Source organism: Aedes aegypti, chromosome 2, assembly GCF_002204515.2.
Source record: "Aedes aegypti strain LVP_AGWG chromosome 2, AaegL5.0 Primary Assembly, whole genome shotgun sequence".
NCBI classification, from domain to species: domain Eukaryota; kingdom Metazoa; phylum Arthropoda; class Insecta; order Diptera; family Culicidae; genus Aedes; species Aedes aegypti.
This window is the reverse complement of record NC_035108.1, coordinates 276,820,386-276,846,211: the sequence shown is the minus strand read 5'-3', so window position 1 is coordinate 276,846,211 and position 25,826 is coordinate 276,820,386. Positions and strand designations below refer to the sequence as shown.

The window sequence follows — 25,826 nt, the reverse complement described above, 5'->3', positions numbered from 1 at the left end:
TCTTTGGAAGAAAAAGGCGGAATTCATGGACCCACTCCTGGGAGAATCCGCAAAACCAGGAGTCCTTATGAGATTGACTGAAATACTGAAAAAATAGGCGTAGGAACTACTCGAGGAATTATTGGAGGATATCATAAAATGTTTCCTGAACAAATTTCTCCTATCCTACCATAAATCTTTGTAGGTATATTTTCATGAAGAAATCGGTATAATAATTAAAAAAAACTCTTAAAGACATCCTGGAGGAAATTTATCAGTGAAAAATTTTCTGGAGCAAATTCTGCAGAAATTGCACTAAATATCCCTTGAGTACTGAAGGAATTTAAGTACACATTCTTAGAGGAATTTGTGAAGGAAATCTGAAAAAGGAAACGGATGCAGCACAAAGGTTTCATGTCACAAGCTAACCAACTAGTGGATTACAACAAAATTATACAAAAAGTTGTAGGGGAGCATGGTCCAATTCGGGCCTAGTAACAGTTTTTTGGTCATATTTTTTCAGCATGATGAACGGCATGAAAATTTTCATGTTTTCGTCAAAGCCTGATTCAGCGCGCACACTTTTCTCTCAAAGAGTTTTGTGATATCTCCTACCAGGACATGACTAGACATGTTTCAACAAAATTCTCCAGAAGGTCCAAATTGGCCCAACCTTGTTGCAAATCGGACATCCCGTGTTCTAATTCGGACCACCTTAAATTTGATCGTTTTTGCTATAGTAGTTATAACATATAACTCGGATTGGTTTGGTATCAAAGCTTATTGAACTTCTGTAGGCCCGGCAGCTGGGCAGCTTTTATTTGAGGTGGAAAAATTCTCATATTGGACAATTATTGCGGACGCATTAACCATTTATGTCAAAAATGAGACACAAAGGATGGTCAGGCCTGCCCTAGATGAACTATCATATGTGCTCTCAAAACCAATGCCTAACGAAATATGTTAAGGTAATCTTTAGAAAAACGTTAAATGGGTATTGGAGTTCAGTTTTAAGGGGTAATACGTTGACTTCTTAGACAAATAGTTTAAGAATTCCAGCAAAAACTCATGAAGTTATTCCTTGTACAATGCCTTGAGAATTTTTAGAAAGATTCTAAAGGACTACATCAAAATGAAAATTCAGAAGAAATCTGGACAGAAATCTCGGGATAAATTCCAGAGGAATTCCTGATGTATTCATAAAGAGAACACTTCGAGGAAGTATGTCTATAGAAATGTCTAGTTTGGATAAGATATTATTTTTTCCTTTACCTCTGGACTGCAAAGTGCGTCTTCATAAACGCGAAAGAGCGAATAAATATTCAGGGATACATCGGATCGTGTTGATGTCTTCAGAGCACTTATCCTTTGATTTGCAAAGAATGAGTCCGCTAAAGACACTGCGCACTTTTGTTCGCGTTTCTACACTAATAAAAGCTAGTGGTGAAATAAATGCGCAATTTATAGCCAGTACTTATCAATCAAATCTTCAAAATTATCTAAACCGGCTAAAACCGTTAGATGCCTAGAGACTCTATTTAGGCATATAATAAACTGGTTTTTAAATTTCATATTTCGTCCTCTCCTGGTGAAAATCTGACGACACTCTTGTAGACAACTAAATCTCAATGCAATATACAAATATCGTTTCTCTAATTCAAAATTCACTTTAGAGCGCCAAAATAATAGAATTGCTTAAGGGGACACGGGAAACCGTGTTATTTTCCCTATCTTTCGTCTCACTCTAACAATTATCATCAAAACTTTGTGGAAGCAAATCTCGAGTTTTAATGAACCGATAAAGCTGAAAATTTATCGCGTTGTGCACTACATATATAAAATCATAGTGATACATTTTCGCATCGATATATGGAGTGGTTCTTGGGATTTGCTTCTTGAAATGAATAGGGTGATTATGACGTCCCGTGCGGTCTTAAAAATGTTTAAAGCCTATCAGAATTTCAAATTATTTGAACTATTACATATTCCATTCATTAACTTTGTATGTTCCCCTAACATTGCGCAGTTTATTCCAACGCAATAGATTTTCATCATCATCACAAGAGATAATGATTGAAATCATATTTCCATAGGTCCAATTCCACGAACAGTAGTTTAAACAGTGAAAGACAACAAACATTTAAAAATTAAAAACATGTTGGTTAATAGTAAACAGAATTGCATCTCGTATTTATTCAACGATCGTATGATTTTACTTTAATCTTAAATAACTAGCCATCTGCAAGGACCCTAAACAATATCGATATCACTCGCGATTATCACTTATTGCAAACAATCCATAAAAGTGGGTTACGCGGGGGAGCCTGCCAGCCAACGTCGCTCCGTCAAAACACTATATCAGAGAGTTAAACTTAAAAAAAAGCGAACAACAAAACAACAGTAACTATGATTGGGTACCTACTGTACCCGTGATGGAGAAAACAAAACGTTACCCATGATTGACGAAGCAGAAAACTTAATCAACGAAAGCATTTTAACTAATAATAATGAGGAACGTGAATGTGGGATAATTGTAGGTACAAACTGATCTAGTATTAAAAGCTATTTTCCCTTCAATGACGATGTCATATTTACTATGTATGGCGAGCAATTGGTTACTGAATGATGAAGATCTCCGTGCCTCCGTGTGAATGATGTGTTGTGTAAAATAGTAGTTTGGTTTTGGTTTCTATTTAATCTATAGTACGGTTTCATTATCCGTTTACGTTTGTGCATGTGTGTTCGCATTGGTTCAGCCTATTCGAATCCTCTTTGTGATCGCATCGGACCCAAATAAACAGATTAAAAACAATACAAAAAATGATGGAGAGAATGAACGTCACTTTTCTACATCTAACCTGGTTTGGTATTTCAGCTATTCATTAGTTCTACTAGTTGTCTGCGTGTTACGATTCCTGTTTTGTTTAATAAAACCCATAAAAATAAAAACCTAACATTCTTTGCTCCTATTTCTGCTGGTAAAATTATCTTCCGAGTTTCCCTCGCCATGTTTTATAACCTTCAAGTAGACATCTTAAATGCTATTATCATTGCGTTTTTCATATGAAATTTGTTTAGCGATTTCTATTTTTTTTTTGTTATATCTAAGTGTCTATTACCTCATATAAATTGTAAATTAAATATTCTTTTTGATGTTTCTTTCGCTTCTTTTCTCGTGTATCTAAGTTACTCGTTAGATTTATTAGTAAGTTTTCTGTCTTACCTAGACTTGCTCCGTGTTCGTTTTGCTTCATTATTGATTTATTAAAATCTGCGTTCAATGGTACCCTTCCTCATTAATAATTTCTGCTTCTCTGCCATCACTTTATAATTAACGTAATTAATGTATAGGTAATTCTTTGCTCTAACCTTCCTCTTAGAGTTTACCCCGAATAGTGTTATGACCCTTATTAGTATGAAACTTACAGCAGAGCACCGCTCTAACCCACGATTACCGACTATCGCGAGCAGAGCGTGGCCGTCCCTAACTGGAGGTAGACGCAATTGGCGATACTGGCGAGAGTGGACTCCGGGCGGAGTCCCGTGGGCAGCCAGACAGCGTTATCACCAGCTTGCGTGAACCGGCGTGGTCTCGGTGTTCGCACAGCCACACGCCCTGCCACGTACCGAGCGACAGTTTACCATCGGTGATTGGGATTGTCAGTGAGCTGCCGAGAAAGCATGCTTTCACATGGGCGGGCTAAAATGGACAACAGAGACAGTGTCAACCTTCCATAGCTTACGGTTTTGTTGAACAACAATCGCTTACCATATCGTCTGGACCTTCGCAGGAATGTCGGTACGGTAGTCCTTCCGGCACAATCTTATTTAACATCATTTCCATGTCGTCCCTGCAAAATAAAGATTATGTCAGTGATTACAATTGATGCCATTCTGAAACATTGTCAACTCATACATGCGCAAGTCCTATGAGTACCATGGCAGACAAACGTCAGGTAATTAAAAAGTGGAAGCAGCACTACGATAAACACCTGAATAGCGTTGAGAGCGTATGCAATAGAGGTCAAAACAACGGAAGGAAACTCTAAATTGGTTCAACGGGCGATGGTATCCAACCAGCCTTCACTTTCAGGGTCCAAACAAAGTCCAAACTTCAGGGGCTTAACCCAGTTGGGGAGTTGCTCAGGATGTGGTGGGGTTCACAATGGACTCTGATAAGCTTTCATAAACAAAAAAAAACACAAATATCCGAATGCAGCTTGGTCAAAGTGACCAGATGCCGCTTAAAGCATCAAAGCTCCCTAACCCAAATTAACAGAAGTTCCAATCGGCACATCAGGATTGATGCCAGTAAAATCTTGATTATGGCATATTGGTCGCGATACAAACGGATAAGGCATGGAACTACGAGTAGGAGTGCTTCCAGTACATTGGGACCAACGCGAGTACGGCCCCAATTATGTACACTACTCGTCATAAATACAGACTCACTAAAATAAGTATTGCAACACTCAGCTGAATATTGAATCACCCTGAAAAGTTTAGCATCACCTCAAAACAGGTAAATTCACATTGCTATATCTCGAGATCCTTACGACTTGCAAAGAATCGATCTTCAGCAAAGTTGTTCAGGGGATCAAGGACATCCGGAGAGCAAATAGTTTGGTTCGCGATTTTGCCGCTAGGTGGCGCTAGTGAGTATGTTAAATTGAGCATTTTGAACTAGTACTAGCTTGTGATCCATAAGAGATAGAAAGTTCGAGTCTTCGGCAAAGTTGTTCAGGGAATCATGGACATCCGGAAAGCAAACAGTTTGGTTCGCGATTTTGTCGCTAGGTGACGCTAGTGAGCATGTAAAATTGAGCATTTTAAACTAGTTCTAGCTAGTGATACACAAGAGATAGAAAGTTCGGGTCTTCGGCAAAGTTGTTCAGAAGGACAAGGACATTCGGAAGACAAACAGTTTGGTTCGAGATTTTCCCGCTAGGTGGCGCTGATAATTTTGATATTCAAGTGATTCAGTTCGCTCCATATCCAAGTGATTCTTACATGATTCACTTAATGTTGATTTCAAGTGATTCATGCTTGATTCACTTCATTTTCAAATGTTTAAAGTTTGATTCACTTTATGTACAAGTGACTCAGGTCAGATTTATTTCATATTCAAGAGGTATATGATTTATTTCCAGTGATTTATGTTTGATTCGCTTCATATCCAAGTGATTCATTCATCCATGATTATATTCAAGTGCTGCAGGTCTGAATCACTCCATATTCACCTATTTCAAGTACGAATTACTTGATATTCAAGTGATTCAGATTTGATTCATCTAGAATGTAGGTACATTTTCCACTTTTTCAGGTATGACTTCATGTTCAAGCATGTTATGGCTGAATCACTTCAATTTCAAGTGATTCATGCTTGAATCAGTTTATGTGCGTGTTTCAGGTTTAATTAGTTCAATATCCAAGTGATTGATGTTTGATTTTTGAAGTAAATTTGAGGCATTCAGGTCTAATTCACTTTATATTCAATTGTTTCAGATTTGATTAGCTCCATGTCCAATTCACTTCGTATTCAAGTGTTTCAGGTGAGATTTACTTCATATACAAGTAATTCATGTGACACTTCATTTTTGAAGAATGCAGTACTGATTCATTCTATATTCAAGTGATTCAGGTCTGATTCACTTAATTTTTTAATTAGTTTAAAATGCTCACCTAGCGGCAAAATCCCGAACTAAACTATTTGCTTTCCGGATGTCCTTGACCTTCTGCACAACTTTGCCGAAGACTCGAACTTCTATCTCTTGTGGATCACAAGCCAGAACTAGTTTGAAATGCTCAATTTTTCATGCTCACTAGCGCCACTTAGCTGCAAAATCTCGAACCAAACTGTTTGTCTTCCGGATGTCCTTAACCTTCTGCACAACTTTGTCGAAGACTCGATCTTTCTATCTTTTGTGGATCACAAGCTAGAACTAGTTTGAAATGCTCAATTTAACATGCTCACTAGCGCCATCTAGCGGCAAAATCGCGAACCAAACTATTTGCTCTCCGGATGTCCTTGATCCCCTGAACAACTTTGCTGAAGATCGCTTCTTTGCAAGTCGTAAGGATCTCGAGATATAGCAATGTGAATTTACCTGTTTTGAGGTGATGCTAAACTTTTTGGGGGTGATTCAATATTTAGCTGAGTGTTGCAATACTTATTTTAGTGAGTCCGTATTTATGACGGGTAGTGTATATCGCATACCAGCCAACAACGGGAACTGGGTGGCAGATAGGTCTCAATAGCTAGCAGCTATAGGGACGACAGGGCGATACCCAATTCAAGAAGTAGTCTTCTATTTCAAATGACGGTTGTGCAATTACATAAATCAACGACGTATTCTGTTGCAGCTGTAACGCGCCCCAAGGTGGTCGATTGATGAATTTCCCCCCAATTGGTCGACAGGATGATAGCCGAACTATCTAATCGGCAGCCAGTAATGATAGCTGCTGACTACAATGCACGGGCAGGGGGGTGGGGTAGCCGCTGCACCACTCAAAGAGACCAATTATTACAGGCCACATTAAATGTAGAACTGGTAAATGTGAGTACAGTGAGGACCTTCCGCAGAAATAGTGCGGAATCGCTTACCAACGTAACGTTCTGTTGTCCTAATCCTATAGGAACCATGAACTGGCGCGTTGTTAAAGGCTATACTCATCATAGTGATTATCAAGTTATTCGCTATAGTATAATGTATGGCGGACAGAGGACAGTGCGATGTAACTCGACCCAAGTTCGAGGTTGGAAAACAATTCTCTGATAGAGAGGACAGGCCGCCAATGTACTGGTGGGCAAATCTTCGAACAATCTGCTTTCGGGCTAGACGAAAATTGTAACGCGCGCGCACAGAAACACAAAGAGAAGAACGCGGTGAAGCATTCAGAGAGGCAAAGTTGGCTCTAGAAAAGGAAATCACGATTCGAAAACGGGCATGCTTTGATAGTTTATGCGCGAGTGCCAATTCGACCCCACACACTTATATTATTTTTTGCAATTTCTCATCGTAATAGGCTGATTTTCATCACGCCAATCTGTCATGAAACGGCCTACTTTCCTGCACTGAAGTATGCAGTGCGGGAATAGTCATTACGCAACTGAAACCAGTGCTGTAATGATTCATTACGCAACGCTTTCTCATTACGTAACTGTTTTGAGTTGCGTAATGAATCATTACAAAATCATTTTTCAGAAATTGTAAAATGATGGTGAATGCATTCCGATATTATTTCTGATACCCTCAAGTGGTCTTCTACGAAATTGCAAAAAATGTTGTACGTAACTCGTTTCAGAACTCGATTTTTACAGCACTCGTCGTAATTATCCAACTCGGCAAGCCTCGTAGGATAAATTTACGACTCGTGCTGTTAAAATCATCATTCTGCAACTTGTTCTGTAAACTACTATTACGGATTCCTGTGAAATCTCAACAGCTGAACGGTTCGGTAAAATAAATTACCGGAGTACGGTAAATTTTCACAGTATTCGGTAAAAATTCACCGGAATCCGTAAAATTCCGACGAAATGACGGTGTTTTATTTCACCGAACTGTTCAGCTGTTGCGATTACGGTGAAATTCACCGTAAGAGCTTAGTGTGCATGGGGGTCACCCTACGGAGTGGTAATGTCTAAGACTAAAGATGCCATAGCGCCACAAGGGAAGCCACCCGAGTTGCTGCGATCGATAATCGATGTACTCTTCTCGCACCATCTCACAAGCCCATGGCCTCCAGCGCCGTATGTGGCAGATGAAGGAGAAGAAATGGCGCGAGTGACGAGCGAAGAGCTGGCAGAAGTCGTGAAATCATTCGCGTCAATCAAAGTACCGGGATTCGATGCTATCTCGAATGTGGCAGTGTATGCGGATCCAAACATGTTCAGAACCACGATGCAACGCTGCATTGATCAAGGAATCTTCCCGGATGTATGGAAGCGACAGGAATTGGTGCACCTACCAAAGGCGGGGAAACCACCAGGTGACCCGTCTGCGTATGGACCTATCTGTCTACTAGATACGACGGGCATGTCGTTGGAGAGGTTGTTCCTCAACTGGCTAGTACCGTATACGGAAGGTGCGGACGGCCTGTCTAACAACCAGTTTGGATTCAGGGCAGGTAAATCTACTCTGGACGCAATCCCTTAGGCATCTTGGGGTAATGATCGATGACAAGCTCAGCTTCGCTAGCCACGTTGAATATGCCTGTAATAGGGCACCTACGGCTATAACAGCGCTTTCGAGAATGATGTCTAACAGCTCTGCTGTAATTGTCAGCAAACGCAAGCTTCTGGCAGGCGTGGCGCTATCCATACTAAGGCATGAAGGATCAATATGATCAAAAGTGTTCAGAACTAGCAGAAACTTAACCGCAATGCGTGTAAAGAGAAAACGCTTAGTTAGAAAGAATAGTGCGTCAACCCTACAATTCCTGAGTTATTTATCAGGAGTATGATTTTCTGAGTAAGTGTCTGCAGATTCCTCTCTTATAAGAAGAAAACGCTGTAGTAAATCAGGTCGCCTGTTATGAAATAGTTGTTTTCAACTTTTAATGAACTTACCGAACGTCTGGATCCCAGCTTTCATTCAATGCTAAACTGGCTGATGTGTGTAGAACTGCAACGAGAGAAAATACAGAAAAAGAAACAATTAGTGCCGGTAGATACAATTTACTCAATTGTTAACTAATACGGGTAAATCTTCTAAACAAAGTAAAAAGTAAAATATAAGAAAAGAAAAACAAAACTCATTTCTATTAATTATGTTTACTGGTTTCGTAATCATCGCCCTGTTTTTGACAACAAATATGTTGTAATCGTGCTGTCTTTTCACATTCTAACTTTGTTAAAAATTGCATACAAGTTGTTCCTGCATTTGTATTCCGTGGTAATTCAGAGCAATCTTTTCGATTATTTAAGGTTCTTGTTTAGCTGCCTGTTCTCAACTAATACTTTAAGATGCGTAACTCTTAAAAGTTGCCATCTATTCCACAAATGTTGTTCAAGCAAAGGCCACGGAAGGCATGGAATGACACAAAAACTAATACGTTTCAAATCATTAGCATATTAATATCCTAAAACTGACCGTGTCAAATACATATAATTTATTTCGACCAAAACATACACAAAAAAAAAGAAGTGACGATTCAAGGGTTGACTAAACAAGATAATACATATTGGATCAAAGCATAAAAAGCAAATTAGTAATCATAAAACAACTATAAAAAGCACGGCCGATCGTAAGATTGGTCATATAAATTAGCATATGACGCGCCAACTTTGCAATACTGCATCCCAAATTTCCTCGATTTCTTTGAGCGTCTTTCTTGCCACATTTATACGAATACCAAACTGGCAACTTTGGCATGAAAAGCTCTAAGTTGATAACTGGGAAAGTATAGAATGCTAAGGTGATAAGCGAGCAGGCTCTGTTCCAGTGGTAATGTAACGCCAGAACGAATGAGAAGAAGAAGAAGGTATATTCATAGAAATGAGTAGAATCGTAGAACTTTTTGATGAAACAGCAAACCGTTTCATTTGATTGAGACTGAATGCTATCATTATAGTACACCTAGCCTAATAAGTGATGACGGAAATTTAAAACTTTCATTTTATTTGCTTAGTTCACTGCCCATAACAGCATAACAGTCACATTCGACATTTTTGACAAAATGGAGTTACTACCATGGAGAGTCATCAAATGATAAATACTGTCGATCAACTTACTGAAATCTGTGAGATTGTTCTACAAAATTCGAAAAAAAATACCAAGTTGTTTTGTCACATTGGTAATTATAACCGCATAACAGTCACACTGAGATTATAAATGAGCCTCGGAATGTGATAGCAATGAAATTTCTATCAGAATTATTTTCTGACAATTCACCTAGTATGCGATATGAGTAAGCATTTTTGAGTTCCTGGTAATTTTTAGAAATTTTAGTTTCCTCCCATACTGCCACAAAATGCACACTTAGTATTCCATTTACTCAATGCCTACTTTTGTCGAATGTTACAAATATGCAGTTATGGGCAGTTCAGTTGTTTTTTAATTCGTGTCGGCTCTGCTCTAGGGTCGATGTACCAATAGCCGCATAGCTAAGAACAAATATTCGTATAAAATCGAAAAATAAAGGCAGCGGCATTATTTTTACATCATCTGAAAGCTTTTTATCTTGGTGTTGTAGGAAAAATATAAAAACTAAGAAAACTCATATTTTTCTATTCATTATCGCTTGTGCCACTATAGGAACACATGTGCCTATAGTAGCACTATTTCTAATTTCTGTTCCTATAGTAGACCTAGCCTCACGGCGTAGGCAAAATACAAATAAAAACCGTGTTTTTACAAAAGTATGTTTTAAAGTATGGATCAAAAGCTTTCGATCGATATAAAAAAGTTCTTAATTCATCAATTAGTTTGTTAAGTAAAAAATAGTTTCTGGTAGTAGTGCTACTATAGGAACAATAGGTTTACTATAGGTGCAAGGGAGCTCAAATTTTAAGCAAAACTATTTATTTCGATCATTTTTTGAACGAAATCGAGCTGTGTATTAATGGTACTTAGATTAATAGCTCCCGACCTATATGTAAAAAAATATTTTGCAAAGATTCATAGCAAAACGGCCGTAAAAAGCCACTAGTGCGACTATAGGGGACTGTCTACCAAGGGAATATCGACCCTATGACAATGAAATTTTGCAGTGTTGTGAGAAACTCAAATTCTCTTAAGTTACGATTGAAATTTTTCATGCGTGAGTTACCAATCACTCAACTCATCGATCAAAAAATCATGGATGAGTTGGCTCATTTGTTTGACTCATTGCTTCGTATTTCCACACTTTACTCAGACAAAGCAATAATAATTGTTAGTCAGGTAGAATTATAGTAATCTTTTCTAACGTAAACAACGTGATTTTGTATGAAAAACTCAAACATGAGATTTTCGAAGCAGATTTCTAAATAATGAGTTTGATCTCGTGGGAGAGCTAATTGATTAGGATACAAACCGGTAACATATACATCTCATACTCTTTAAACACTAAGCTTATTAGCAGGCTCTGTCCTAGTAGAAACGTTATCCCAGAAAAAAAAAGAAAACAAATAACAACAACTCACACCGTTATTCGAGAATCAATCAACTTAATCCAGCTCTTCACTTGTTGATCGATGGATCAAACACAACGAGTGAAACATGAGCAGCTGGAAAAGTGTCTTCTATGCGTCCACCGGAAGTGAAGCACCGCACTAGGAACCTATCACCGACGTCAGTTCAGAAGACGAGACGGAATGCTTTTACATTATGAACAAATCGATTCGAAACAATACCCACATTCATCTGATCCGAACGGAAGTGTCTCAATCACTGAAACTGATCCGAATTGTGGCATTCTCACGTTCTGTTCGTTAACCGTCGCATCGTTTACGTTTCCGTGCCGGTCAGGTCATATAACGTTTGTCCACTCAATTGATTTTCTATATTATTTCTCTTTCGGCAACGGTATACTAATTTTCTCTGCCTTGCGATAACAAAGCAGAATACTACGTATAATAGACATATACGTAAAGTGCGACACATTTTCATGTTGGTGATATTTCCTTCAATCAACACATCATATTTTCTCGGGAATTAAAATAAAGTCATTATCACTTGCTCTATTTAAACTAAAACCATTATTTGCATTGAATAACAGTCAAGATTGAAGAGTATTGAATAAAAATCTGTTGAGTATTGAATAAAAATCCTAATTTGAACTCTGTCTGGATTCACTTATAATCCATACCTTAAAAGCTTAACAGAAATGCAGTTTTGCCTGTAAAATAGACAAAAATCGTGTGATAGAGATTTTCTGATACCGTAATCCTGGGTAACACCAGTGGCGACTCGTAACCTCACTTTCTACCTGTTCTACGACTCTAAAAATGACTATTTCGGCAAATTTAGATTATAAATCAGAAAAATAATTGTTGAAATCGTCCTTTCTAACAAATCTCTATTCATTACATACAAATTTGTTGCTGAAATTCAAGAATTTCTATTCGTGGAACAGGTTTGAGGTTAGGAAATCGCCACTGGGTAACACTGATCAGTTTTTTTTTATTTATTTGAAATCACATTCGATAATACAAATGTTGCAAGTTTTATATTTTTAAAACAAGTGCTGGCATCCAGAGAATATGACTATGTATTGAATATTTTGAGCATGTGTAGACAAATTTTGAAATTGATGTTTTGATACAATAAGATACAGTAGAACCTAAGGATTCCTAGAGGATTTAATGGGTTTTTGTGGAATTCTTGGGAATCTAGGGATTCCAAGTAAACTATTGAGATTTATAGGACGATTTATGAATTCCTAGCGGGATATTAATTGTATCTAGTGTATTTATGGCAAAATCTTGAAGATTCTTAAAAGGTTTACAGCGGAATTTGTGAATTGTAGGCTTGAGAATAAAAGACTTCTGAAAATTTATATCGGATACTTGACAATTTTCAGCAATATCGTAGCGGAATCTTAAGAATCTACAGTTGTGTTCAGAATAATAGTAGTGAAAGCCGATTTTCATGCTCAACTTTGGCATGCTGTAACTTTGTTTCCAAATCAGCAATCCGCATGAAATTTTGGCAGTGAACTACAAATATACTCAATTTTATTATCACAAAATTTGAAAATTTTCACACTACCGGCTAAAAAGTTAAACACCAGGTGAAATCGCTCAAAATAATAGTAGTTTTTCTTTTGGAAATTTTTGTTCAGCAAAAACTTTGTAAAACATTGGCTTGTTTATACATTTATAGCTTGGGTGGAAATTGTTGAAACAATGAGTGAAGTAAAATTCAAAAACTCAAAATACAGCAGATATTTAAAATATTAAAACTAGTATTATTTTGAGCGATTTCACCTGGTGCTTAACTTTTTGGCCGGTAGTGTGAAAATTTCCAAATCTTGTGATAATGAAATTGAGTATACTTGTAGTTCACTGCCAAAATTTCATGCCAATTGTCCATATGGAAACAAAGTTACAGCATGCCAAAGTTGAGCATTTTGTATGAAAATTATTCTGAACACAACTGTAAGTCAAAGCCTCAGAATTCCTACTGAGCTGGGCATACGTCATTTCCTATCGGAATCCTAATCGAATTTCTGATAATTGTAGGTGTGGATTTCTAACGAGATGTTTCAGAGTCCTGTTCCTGTGGATTTCTTACGAGCACGCGAAAATCAAGCTCTTCGGGGGTCATTGCAAAATCCTGTAAATTTACATTGATTTCATATGGTAGGCTTATGGCTTATATTTTAAAATTTAAAATGTTTGACTGGAAATTGTTGAAACGATAAGTAAAGAATAATTTGAAAACTAAAATACAGCAGATATTTAAATTATAAAAACTACTATTATTTAGAGCGATTTCAACTGGTGCTTAACTTTTTAACCGGTACTGCGAATAGTTCCATATTTCGTGATAATTAAATTTACCATATTTGTAGTTCTCTGTCAAAATTTCATGCCGATTGCCAATAGGGGAAAAAAGGTACAGCATGTGAAACTTGAACATTTTGTACGAAAATCGGCTTTCACTACTACTGTAGATCATCTTCCAAAGTATGTATAAAACTCATTATATTTAAAATGATAAGAAGCTTATTTGTGTATTCTACGAAATTACGGGAGGTTGAGCACCCCTGTCCTATACCATTTTTAAATCATGTCTCTATTAATTTCACATCCAGATTTCTATGAAAAATCCTACAATAATGCTGGTTCAATTTTTCATTACCCAGATTCAGAACACTTTTTTTGTAGATACGTCTATGTAAGAATACATAATCGCGTTTCATTGCATATTGTGTACTTACAGTTTTGAGAGAATGTAAAATTCTTGAATACAAGTAACTTATGCGATTATTGTTCCAACTTCACCCACACATACAAATTGTGTACATAAAGGTTGTAAAACATTGAAAACATTTTGGCGATACAAAGTATGCAGAACTTCTGTCACATTTGACCAGAGCTGTTAAATGTCATGAATATCACGTGACTTTGACAATTGAATACTGTTAATATCATCGTTCCCTGCGGAAAGAGTTATCGTCATCGTCCCGGTTACTTTTTCCGAATCACTGACGGTTGGCAATATTTGCTAATGCAACGTTTCGTATGGGAAGATGCTATAAGCATTAGATTTTTTTTTTTAATATTTTGGTATCTGTCCATCATATGGTACTATAAGTATGATATAAAACATTCTAATGATATTCTCATAAAAAAATATAAAAATATAAAATTGAAAAATTTCGGCAACTGAAAATTTTGACTTTGTTGCCAAAAACGGAATCCCACTGTATTGCATTTTTGGAGTAACATTTGGTTGTGTTCAAAATGCACCAACTAATTTCATGACCTATGAAGCTGAATATAAAGGCCAAACTATTACAAGCAATTTACTTTTAATGTTATATTGAAATTAAAAATATCAGAAATCGCCTAATACGCCTAAATGTAGGCAATTTCCAAAGGGGTTTTCGTATTCATCATGAAAATTCGTTTATTTTGATCAAATGAACATACTAAAAAACTGTCAACAGAATCGTTTCCGGCTCGTGTTGCCAAAATCGAATTGACATTGTACTTTAAATTAAACTTGTTTTTTTTTTCTCTCGTATCTGCAATTCCATGAACATAGATAAACAATGTCTCAGAAGTTTGTAATATTCGAAAAGATTGATTCTTCGAAAATTGTCAATTTTAGCGTTATGTAATAAATGGACGTTGCATTACGCCAGTTTAGGAAACTATGGTCTAAGACAGGGCTGCCCAACGTACGGCGCGACCTCATTTTGTGCGGCTCGCGGAGGGTTCGAAGATTCTTTTCATATTTGGCCCGTTGACTATTCTATCAACCCGAAGTTAGAACATACCAAGACTATTCAATGTTCAATTTAGTTTCAACCTAATATTTTAGCTTGATTATTATTTAAATTGTTTTCTAATCATCTTGGTACTCAATTTTATGAATGGTTTAATTCTAAATCTCAAATCCTTGATGTTTCAACAATGACTTCCACCGAAATTAAAAAAAATAAAGCCTGAATAAAAGTTATGGGCAAAAGGCTAAATTTTCGTATATAATTTCACTGAATAATAGACTAATATTCTCTCCGAATACCGGAAACAAATATTACTCACAACTGAGACGCAGAATCCTTGGCAGGATCATAGAAAAGCCTTTTCACAAAATCTTGAATAAAATATTTTAAGAATTCTGGACACGACTTTCATGGATAACAATGACAAGTTTCTTACAGAACTTTCACCAGGATTATATTCTCTGGCCAAAATTTTTATTAAACTCAGGGGTCTATTTTGTAATTCGAGCGAAATCATGTGACTCGTCTGAAGTCATTGTCGATCAAAGTAAGCATGCATATTTCAGTTGTCACCCGTCGACTCCCATAGTAATCCAGTCACATAGAGTGACAACTGTCAATAACTCGAGTGACAGAGCCAAGTCGAGCGAAATTTTTGGTCGACAGTGACTCCAGTCGAGTCGTTTTTGATCGACTCGACTTATAAAATTAGGCCCTCAATACGTATTTTTTCGAAAATCCTGGACAAGATTACAATGTAACGCTATGAAAGATTTTGCAGAACCTTAAGCGAATTCATAATAAAATTTTGAGCAGGTTTCTTTTGAAATACTTTTATCATTCAGAAAGATTTCAAGTTTCTATTTCGAGATGATTTTTTATTGAGATTTAGAAGGAATTTTAGGCACGGTTCTTGTAAAATTCTGGACATTCTGACCAATATTTTTATAAAAGCTTGATCAGGATTTTAGTACATTTTGGGTCATGTAAATAATACTAGGTCAGATCTTGGCAGAATTCGCAGTATGATTTTTATTAAATCCTGGACATCCGAGATCCGAAATTTTTGGGCTAGATTCTTCAAAATTTTATGTACAAGATTAATATATAATTTTGAAAGAATTCTCATAATATCCAGCAGGATACTTACCAGCAATTATCTGTTTTTTGATTTCTTCAAATGAAATTTACTTCATTCACTGATTTTTGTCAGATTATAGGAACTTTGTTTACTGAATTTTGTCAAACTTCATGCAAATATTTGTGCGTTCAAAAATGTGGCCCGCGACATAAAACTGTTTCTGCGATTTGGCCCGCGGTTCAAAAAGGTTGGGCGAGCCTGGTCTAAGAGCACTCCAAGCAAGATTCTCTAAAAATGGTTCCATAAATTTCTTAAGGAAGTCTTCAAAAACTTTTCCTGGAATTCATCCTGTAATCCATATATAAACTTTCCTGAACTTTTATTCAAGGTTTTTCTTAACCTTCGGACTGTCGCATATACTTACAAATACTTTGTACAACAGTTGTGATTTATATGCTATTATTTTGCACCAAAGATATCTATCGACACTAAACCAAAATGTATTCCTCAAGAATCTTCTTGAGAACAATACTCGACAGTTTAGGCTCTTTAGGGCCCTATTTTATAAGTCGAGTCGATCAAAAACGACTCGACTGGAGTCACTGTCGACCAAAAATTTCACTCGACTTGGCTCTGTCACTCGAATTTATCGACAGTTGTCACTCTATGTGACTGGATTACTATGGGAGTCGACGGGTGACATCTGAAATATGCATGCTTACTTTGATCGACAATGAGCTCAGACGAGTCACATGAATCTGCTCGATTTACAAAATAGGCCCCTTATAATGCGGTAGTCGCATAATAATGAACGCAATATATACAGATAATTTCGAAACACGGAATCTTCATCAAAGTTATTCTGGAGGCGGAGCGCTATCTGTGGGTACCTCATTTAATTCTGAATTTGACCGCTAGGTGGCACTAGTGGGCATGCAATTTTTACTTCTGTTTTGCAGATATTTCAGGATCCTGACCATTTAGAAGGATAGCGTCTTCGGCAAAGTTGTTAAATAGGTTATGGACTATCATTGTTCGTTGATTAAAAATTATACGAAGACGCCATCTTTTTTAACGGTCAGGATCCTGAGATCTGCAAAACAAAAGTTTCATGCTCACTAGCACCTCCTATTGGCAAAATCTCGATTTGTTCTGCTAAAGTAATGATAGCCCTTTAGCTACTGAACAACTTTGCCCAAGATGCCACCCTTCTAAGTGGTCAAGCTCCTAGGATATTCGCAAAACTAAGGGTGTTGTACAAAATACCACTCGCATTACAACAGTTCTCAGGAAATTCTCTAAGGAATTATTTCTGATTGTTCCAGGGCATTCTTCAAAGATTTTTACAGAATCTTGATGATTTTTTTAATATTTCCTAAAAAACAGTTTTCCAATTCTCGAGACATTTTAGGAGGATTCTCTAGATGAATTGTTGGAATATTTAATTATTAGATAAAGTATAAAACGGTACCCTTGATAATATTTTTCGGTATTTTCTAGAAACATCCCTGAAAAAATGGGTGAAACCCTTTAAGAATATAAAAGTAATTAGAATAAATACTGGAATAATTGCTGTAGCATTTCGTGACGAAAATCCCAAATGAACTTTCTAGAGTTCATAAAAAAATCATTTGTTAAATTACTGGGAAATTTTTTGGAGGAATCTTCTTGTTAACATGTTATTGAAAATTGTTAGAAAAATCTTCGTAAGAAATTCATTGATGAACTTCATGAAGAAAATCTTAGACGATTTTATTGAAACATCTGGAGGAATTCCTGAAGAAACTGCATAAGAGAAATTGGTAAAAAAATGTAAGCACTTTTGTAGGATTTCCAAAAATTATCGTTGAAGGAATTGATGGATCAATTCTTGATAGAATCAAAGGTGCAATTTTTGATGAAATCGCAATAGAAATAAATATACCGAAAAAATAAACGTGAGTCCTAAAAAAATTCTTGTAGAATTACCTAAAAGAATTTGAAAAGTTAGACCTTAGTGGAATAATCGACATTTTCAGAAAAAAAATAACATAGCTTTCTCCAAATCTCAAACGATTTCTATATTTTTTGGGAGTAAAAGTGTCTTGGTTAAATAGCATTGGAACCACCATGACACTCATAACATTTGTTTCCAATTTAACAGGAAATTTCAAAAGGAAAGTTTAATCATATTCGAACTATTGCCCTACTTCACGATACACGTAGAGTTGATTTTCAATCCCATCATCGGAAGATTGTTTTTTAATATTCGTGAACAACGTGATTCCTTCGTCCAATATTCTTAAAGTGAATCGAATGGCAAGTGCATCCCCACTTCTAGAACATAAATTCCAGTAGGTACGCTGGGAAAAGTCTACGGCACTAGGAAACCATTATTCTTCAGAGTGTTGCAGTTGCCATGGGCTGTGGATTGCCCACGACGTTGGTTGGTATGTGGTGCCAAAAGGATTCCACTCCCGAAGCTGCTGCATCTTTTCAATCCCTCTTCATTTCAAATTCACGATAAATCCAATATAGGTACATGTATCCATTGATTTCCTGCTTTCCGATCCAGTTTCGTATGTGAGAGACCCAGACGTGTCTCTCCCGACAACGAGTCAGAATTTACGATGTTTGTCAATGAATATAATGGATTCGGTGTAGTGTTTTCCGTGAATACCGAAATTCTTGTGACGGACAGAAAAGTTCAGTAATTTGGACTACCTTTACCGAAGCAAGGACACCTTTATGCCAAAATAACAAATACACCTTTATGCCAAAATAACAAATTTTTGAATTATGATTCGACTCAAATAATTTGAACAAAATAGGTATACTATGGTCAAAATGTAAATGTAATTGAAACAGTTATTCTTGTATACTAGGACGGTTACCTCTTTTCAAGATATCTATTCCACTCATAAAATTCCTAAGAAGTTTCCATACTCCTAGACGGCTGAATTATTTTCAGGGTTTTCTCATTCTAGAAGTTTGTGAACAATGGTTATGAGGTGTTTCTGGATTACTATGTAAACATACCAAGATATCCAAGATGGAATTTGACACCCTTCTAATAGCAGGCCTAATGTGCATGTAGCCTTCCAACTAGTTTCTATCAAGATTTTACCCTAATTGGAAAATTGATACTTATTATCGTGTTTAAATTCGCCGCGACAAATTGGTTAACAAATTCAACCCTCCATACCAGATCACGACATGGTGGTGCTCGCCGTACGGTAGTGAGCCATTATAGAAAAATACCAAGCGATTTGGTTTTCCATGACATTATTTGCTACCGTCTGCATTACAGAAAGCTATATAAATTTACTCGTCGGCCGGACGTCCAGAATTCATTGTTCCTGCCGAAGTAGGTACATAATTCCTGCCAACTGAAACTTTGATTATCTCATACCAGCCCGGCCTTAGCGTGTCACATATTGGAAGCACGAAATTCGCTGCCGGTATAATACCATTGCACTATTGCATGCAAAAGTCTTTAAACGATGCGGTTTCCTTCCTTAACATGTTTGGAATCGAAAAACTTGTTTCTATCCACCTAATGGTGTGTAGATGCCGGAGATACCAAGTTTTTTTTTTTCAATGTTGAACAACCCATTCTATCCACGTCCTACGAACGCCTTCTGAAAATAAAACAAAGCTACACCCAAATTTAATTGCAAATTATGAATAGAAGGAGTTGTAAATTTCTGAATTAATATTATTGAAAATTAACAAAAGGAAAATGTGGTACCGACCGGGGCATGCCTTAGCCTACTGGTAAAGTCCGCGGCTACCAAGCAAAGCCATGCTGAAGGTTTTTGCGTTCGATTCCCGGTCGGTCCAGAATCTTTTCATAATGGAAATTTCCTTGACAAATATCATCGTGGCAGCTTTGCCAATGAAAGCTCTCAGTTAATAACTGTGAAAACCAGTGAAAACCCCCAATTCATATAGATATCATCAAAATTCGGTTTTTATTTACTTTATTTACCTTAAGGACGAAAACTGAGTGTTATACGTAATAGTTCACAAATAGGATAGGACAGTTTTTCTTAATGCTTTCAAAAAGTGAAAATTTCTCCTAATGCTTATTCCCACATAAACCAAAAGTCATTTGTTTAAAACCTTAAACCAGACATGTTGTCACGATAAGAGATGTTCTAATTATCATTCAAAAATCACATCGGAGGCCTTCAAAGATTATATGATACCGGGATTGTAACTATCTGTTAGGAAAATAGGCAATAATCGCCTTGTCAAAATCAGCACATCAGCACAGTGGAATCGCAATCGACGTCTTTCTAATACTTTGGCTGATATCTTGCCGAACGGCACCACCATACCAAACGACGACAGCGAAAGCTAAGCAGTTGGTAAAGAGCAGACAGGTCACTTCCGACCTCTTTCTATATTACCATTTAGCACTATTGTTATTGCGGTGCTAGTCGACTTCCTTGCCATCCAACATACAGAAGTGACACTCCATGTCAACCGCCAAACGACTTAAATGCCCATTAATTTATTTAAACATGCCACCCCAGACCGTATTGCATGCTCCTTTACAATACTTTTTTCATTTGATAGTATTGTAAAATAAGGTAATTTGAATTGTGTTCGGATATTATCATATCATTCGGATATTTTTTCATACATCAGATAAGTTGATGTGTGTTCAGTGACGTACAATATTGGACAATATATTTTCAATTATTGCGATTTGTTTTCTAATGGTCAATTTTAGAGGATTAGATATAATATTTGTTTTGAATTATGAATCGTGGTTTACGGCTAACCAGCCGGGTGGAAGTTTAACAACTACCGAAAAGCTAAACATTACATATAATTTGCAATTGGATTAGATGGACAAATTGATGTGAAGATTTGCGAAAAAGTTACACGTCTTCTCAGTGAGAATCGAACTCACGACTCCCCGATCTCTAGTTGGGGCGCGTTACCACTACGCCATGAGAGGACTCATACACGCAGAAGTTAACCTGAATTCGATTTCAGCTCAATAATCACGTGGTCCTTTTTCGCAAAGTGCACCTCTTTCGGAAGAATTAGATGCCCATCCAAACACAACGCTTTCTATATAAGGTACCGTGGGGTAAGTGGATACAGATAAACCAATAGTTAACTTCATTGTTATGTACAGCTAACGTGAATACCTATAATTCAAACATTTTTCTGTGGATAACAAATGAGGGACTATTATACTTCAAATAGTCATTTATTTCTATTTTTCTAATTGTTATGTATTGCGTATGAGAGACTTAAAAATTTGCGCCAAATGATCCACTTGCCCCACTATGGTAGGGTAAGTGGATCACCAAATCAAAAAATCTGTTCTCGAAACAAATGTGGTGTGATTATGTAGGATAAAAATGATATTACTCTCGTTCTTGTTATGAGTGCTAGTAATGTCACATTATAATACTTTAAAATTAAAAAATGTACCTTTATTTAATCAAAATATAATAAAAAGTATGTATATATTAGTTCATACTAAATACAACAAAAAAAAAAACATTGACTCTAGAAAAATTTGGAGAAAATTCATCCATTCATACGCATAAGTTAAACAGAAGTATTGTTGGATTATTCCTAACGATATTTTCGAAAAATACTCTTAGTTCAACAGTATTAGTTACTTTTACTTTGGAATAACAAACTGAAATCCTTCTATTTTATTTATGAACATATGTGTATCATCTGTCTAGAACAATTTATATGGTCAAATAAGGTACGATACTATGCATTCAATTGGAAAATTAGTATATTTTGCTCTTTCATAACTCATCTTAGATAAAACACGAAAAGTTTCGGGTAAATTTTGAAATTATTATTATTTCATATTTTGTTTATGCCAGAAAGGTTAAAAAAAACTTTTAGGTGGATTAATTCAAATTTTCTAAGGTCAATTTGACAAATTCAAGCTGGGAATGGAAGAAAATAAAGGAAAACAACATTTGCCGATATTGAAGCTTAATAAAATTCTCGTAAGCAGTCTGCCAATAAATGATAATATTTCTTGATCCACTTACCCCACCCCATTCAAAAGTAGGGGTAAGTGTACCATGTCCAATATATTTGTATTTATTTATAAAAATCACATATTTTTCATTGTGATTCATTCAATTAGAACTGAAGTGCTCACCATATGTCGAAAAAAATAATAGAATTCGATTTAAGACTGGGATACAATGGATTTTTGATTGATGGAAAACAATTTTAAAAATAAATAACTTTTTGCAGCTAACAAGTTTGCTTGTGTTAGTGTACGTGTAGTACCAGTTTTGCAATAGTATCTACTTCTGAACAGTTGCAAATATACAGTCCAACATTGTATACCTTTGTGATCTTGGTTGGCATATTAAGAAATCATCAAGCTTTTTTTTTTCAAGCTTTTATTTTTCTCCGAAATGTTATGGACTCACTAGTCTAAAACCGAGTCGATTGCAACGCTATCAAATTTACTCTACTTTGTGGTACAAACATCGAAGAAATAGCTGTATGTTTATCATATCGTCTTAGAATTATTTTTCGATTCGACTCATTGAGTACGGATTTATGAAGAACGATATATGTAGGCATTTCGTTTCAGATTAGAAGTATTGATACAGTAGAAGCATTAACCTGAGAATGCTAATGTCGCTGCTGTTCGTGTTACCAACATCTAGTTTGCCACGAACTGACAGCGTGAGTACCGGGCCTCAAAGTGTCATATTAATTTTAAAAACCAAAACAACGTCATGGTATTGAACAAAAAATGAAAAACCACAATTTAAGGTAATAAAAGTTCAAATCAGTTTTATGACAACTAGGCCACTAGCGTTCTACTTCTAGTATTTCTATTATTGATACACATATTGGATAGGTGCCAAAACAATTTGCCAAAGCAATTACTGTTCTGATATATTTATTAATATTTTTTAAGCGTTCTAGTACCTATTTCTAGGCTAACTTTTGGAAAAGGTGAAACAACTTTTGCAAATTAAAGCTTCTACCGTCAACTCCAGGCATATTACAGAAAATTTATCTCGAAATTTACGTATTTTCGGCAGTGCAAGCCGATGCCGCTTCGAATGTAGTGGCTTTAGATAGTCATGTTTGATAGAACATGAATGTCATGAGATTGAAAGAAGAAATTTTATAGAAGAACTCTTGTTTCTCAAAATATAGATTTCCTCTGATTGTCGCAAGCTCTATTGAATGTTTTTTTTCCAAAAAAGTGAGTCAGCAGCAAGCGGGGCGCCGCAAATCTATAATTTGGGAAGCCCGGGATTAGCATATTTCATTTTATTCGAAGCTGAAAGCTAGGAAAATCTCTTAGTGGAATCCGATTTTTCTCTAACACCATACATTATATCCAATGCTGGAAGTAATGCATTTTATTTATAGAAAATTAAAATGAACTCCTCATCTACACTCGGACATGTTCACTTTTCGAAAGAAACCTGAGTCCGCAAATTTTCCTCTAACACCTTCATCTTCAGAATTTGCTTCTTCTCTTTGGAACATAATGATGACTGTCGTTCGACAAGAGGTCCGACCGCAATTTAGTTCGCTATGGGTTGATCGCTAACAATTTAGCAATTTGGAACACGGAAATCGACAGCATTGCTGTGTGACAACAAGCTCATCGATTTCAAATCGACCAACTTGAACATGATGATCATGACACAAGATAACCATAAGTTAAACACACTGAATCCTTGTTGGGTGATGATCTATGCACCCACAGGTTGACACATACGAATTTGAAATGGAAAGCTTCAGGAACTTATGCTGAAAACAATGGAATTCATGTTGTTGGTTGATGAATCAGTCCATGAAGCAAAAACAAAAAATTGAATGTGTAATACACAGGAAGTTTGTAAGAAAATCACAGCATATCGATGTAGACGTTCATGAATCGAACCATAATTTTAAACACACGGATCAAACGTGTGGATTTTTATCAGTGTACATACGCTGACACACTCTCATTCTGATCAAGGAACAGAGGCGAATATTTTCCATTCTCTGTACTATGTTTGCAACCAAAGGGGTGTTCGAGCTTATATTTAAGTTGCATTACCAGAAAAAAAAAAAATGGAATGGTGTTTGTATGTCACGAAATGGCTTACGAACGAGTCAGCGGATTTGGATGATGCTTTCTCCATTTTTTTCGTCAAGGGTTCCGACGTGTTTGTGTGTATAAAAGTTCCAGGATAGCGGAATTTGGGGCAAGTGTGCCACCTTAAGCAAATTGTTCTCTAACTATGCCTAAAGCTTATAAAATCCACCAATTTAGCCTCATGATTTTAGTTTCACATCTTTTCATGACCACTGTGCTATTTAAAAAGAAAATAATTTCAAAAAGTATTAGTTTTGGAGCTTCTCAAATACCATCCAAAATAATCAATTTTTCGACACTATGGGGCAAGTGTGCTACCCATTTGGGGCAAGACGGCCACCGAATAAAAATCGCATGTAATTCTACTTGTAATAACATTTTATTTGTTTCCCATTAATATTATTTACAAAGCAGACGTTAATCGATAATTTAACAAATAATTTTAAGTTTACCGTAATAAGGGGATGCTTTATAACAAGGTTCAAAACATGCGTAACTCCTTATTACTCAATTCGAGTAACTAAAATGGTTTTTTTGTCTCCATTCAATACAATATATGTATTGCTTTTATATTACGACGAATATGTTTAATATTAAACTAGATCAGCACTAAATAACGGTAAAATATTAATGTAGATGTGTAAAACGGTACTTAATAAGCCGAAAAACATGTTATTATTGAATATTTTGAGAAAAAATCATTTTAGTTATTCCCCTACTATACTTCAGAAACTACTACTGGAACCTCATTTTGGTTTATTATTATGATATTGTTGATGATGTTTACATTTTTATAAATTTCACTCCAACAATTTTTGTTTACCAAATAGGTGGCACTCTTGCCCCAATAAGTATACATTTCAACCAAACTGGATTTCGTATGTAAAACGAAATACTTTTTTGGTTCTAATGCCACAATAACTTACACATTTGAATAGTTCCACGATGTACAGTACGTTAGAAAAATCTGTTAATAATTTACCTTTCACCATGCTATTTAGAAACAATGAAATCCACTCAAATTTGGTTGTCTTTGCACAAGTCGATGTAAATAAGTGAAAAACAGAGCAATTTTCATCATATTTTAATCATTGTATTATGAACTATAAGGGAACATATTGTTAAGCTGAAAGAAAAATATATATTGTAGTTTTTATAAAAAGCAGGGGTGGCACACTTGCCCCAAAGTCCGCTATTCACCGGGAAAGTCGAAAAAAACGAGAGTGAACGGAACTGTCATTTTGTATGGGACGATCATCAACAGCCTACTTGATGGCAAGATGAAGTTTGCCGGGATCACTAGTAACGTAATAGATGACCGGAGCTGTCCACTGACATAAGTGACCACTTCAACTCCCTCCGGAAGACCACTGTGCGTTTTTTTTTCGAACACGTCAAAAATCATATTTAAAGAACATCAAGACCAACTTGATCAACAAAGATCAACACAAACATATTCAAATTTATGAAATGACCATTACTGTTATTCCAGATCATCTTAAGTGCTTTATAGTGATCACCTACATCCATAAACAATCCAAATCATCCGTTAAGTTTTATAATTATGATTTCTGATATGTTTGGAAAAAAACCGAAGTGGTCTAGGATGACACACGAAATGAACCATTTTGCGGATGTTTCAGATTTTCCAGAGATCACTTTTGTGATCACCTAGGTCCACGAACAATTCAAATAATCTATTGAGTTCTAAAATAAGGAATTCTGATGAGTTTGCAAAAATCCGCAGCTGTCTTGGAATATTTTCATGAATTGACTATTTTTACGGAT

The 25,826-nt window shown here is 36.1% G+C and overlaps 1 protein-coding gene across 1 annotated transcript in view; it reads right to left on the bottom strand.

The window, feature by feature from the left end:
* Positions 1-2,141: 2,141 nt before the first annotated feature.
* The window catches only part of LOC5572669 (UPF0047 protein YjbQ), a 122,824-nt gene continuing 99,139 nt past the window's right edge, over positions 2,142-25,826 (bottom strand). Inside the window, exons 3-5 of the mRNA XM_021845149.1 lie at positions 8,549-8,603; positions 3,749-3,830; positions 2,142-3,679 (exon numbers count right to left, since the gene is read on the bottom strand). Coding sequence (XP_021700841.1) covers positions 3,464-3,679; positions 3,749-3,830; positions 8,549-8,603 — 353 coding nt within the window. The 3' untranslated portion in view covers positions 2,142-3,463. The remainder of the gene's footprint in view (positions 3,680-3,748; positions 3,831-8,548; positions 8,604-25,826) is intronic.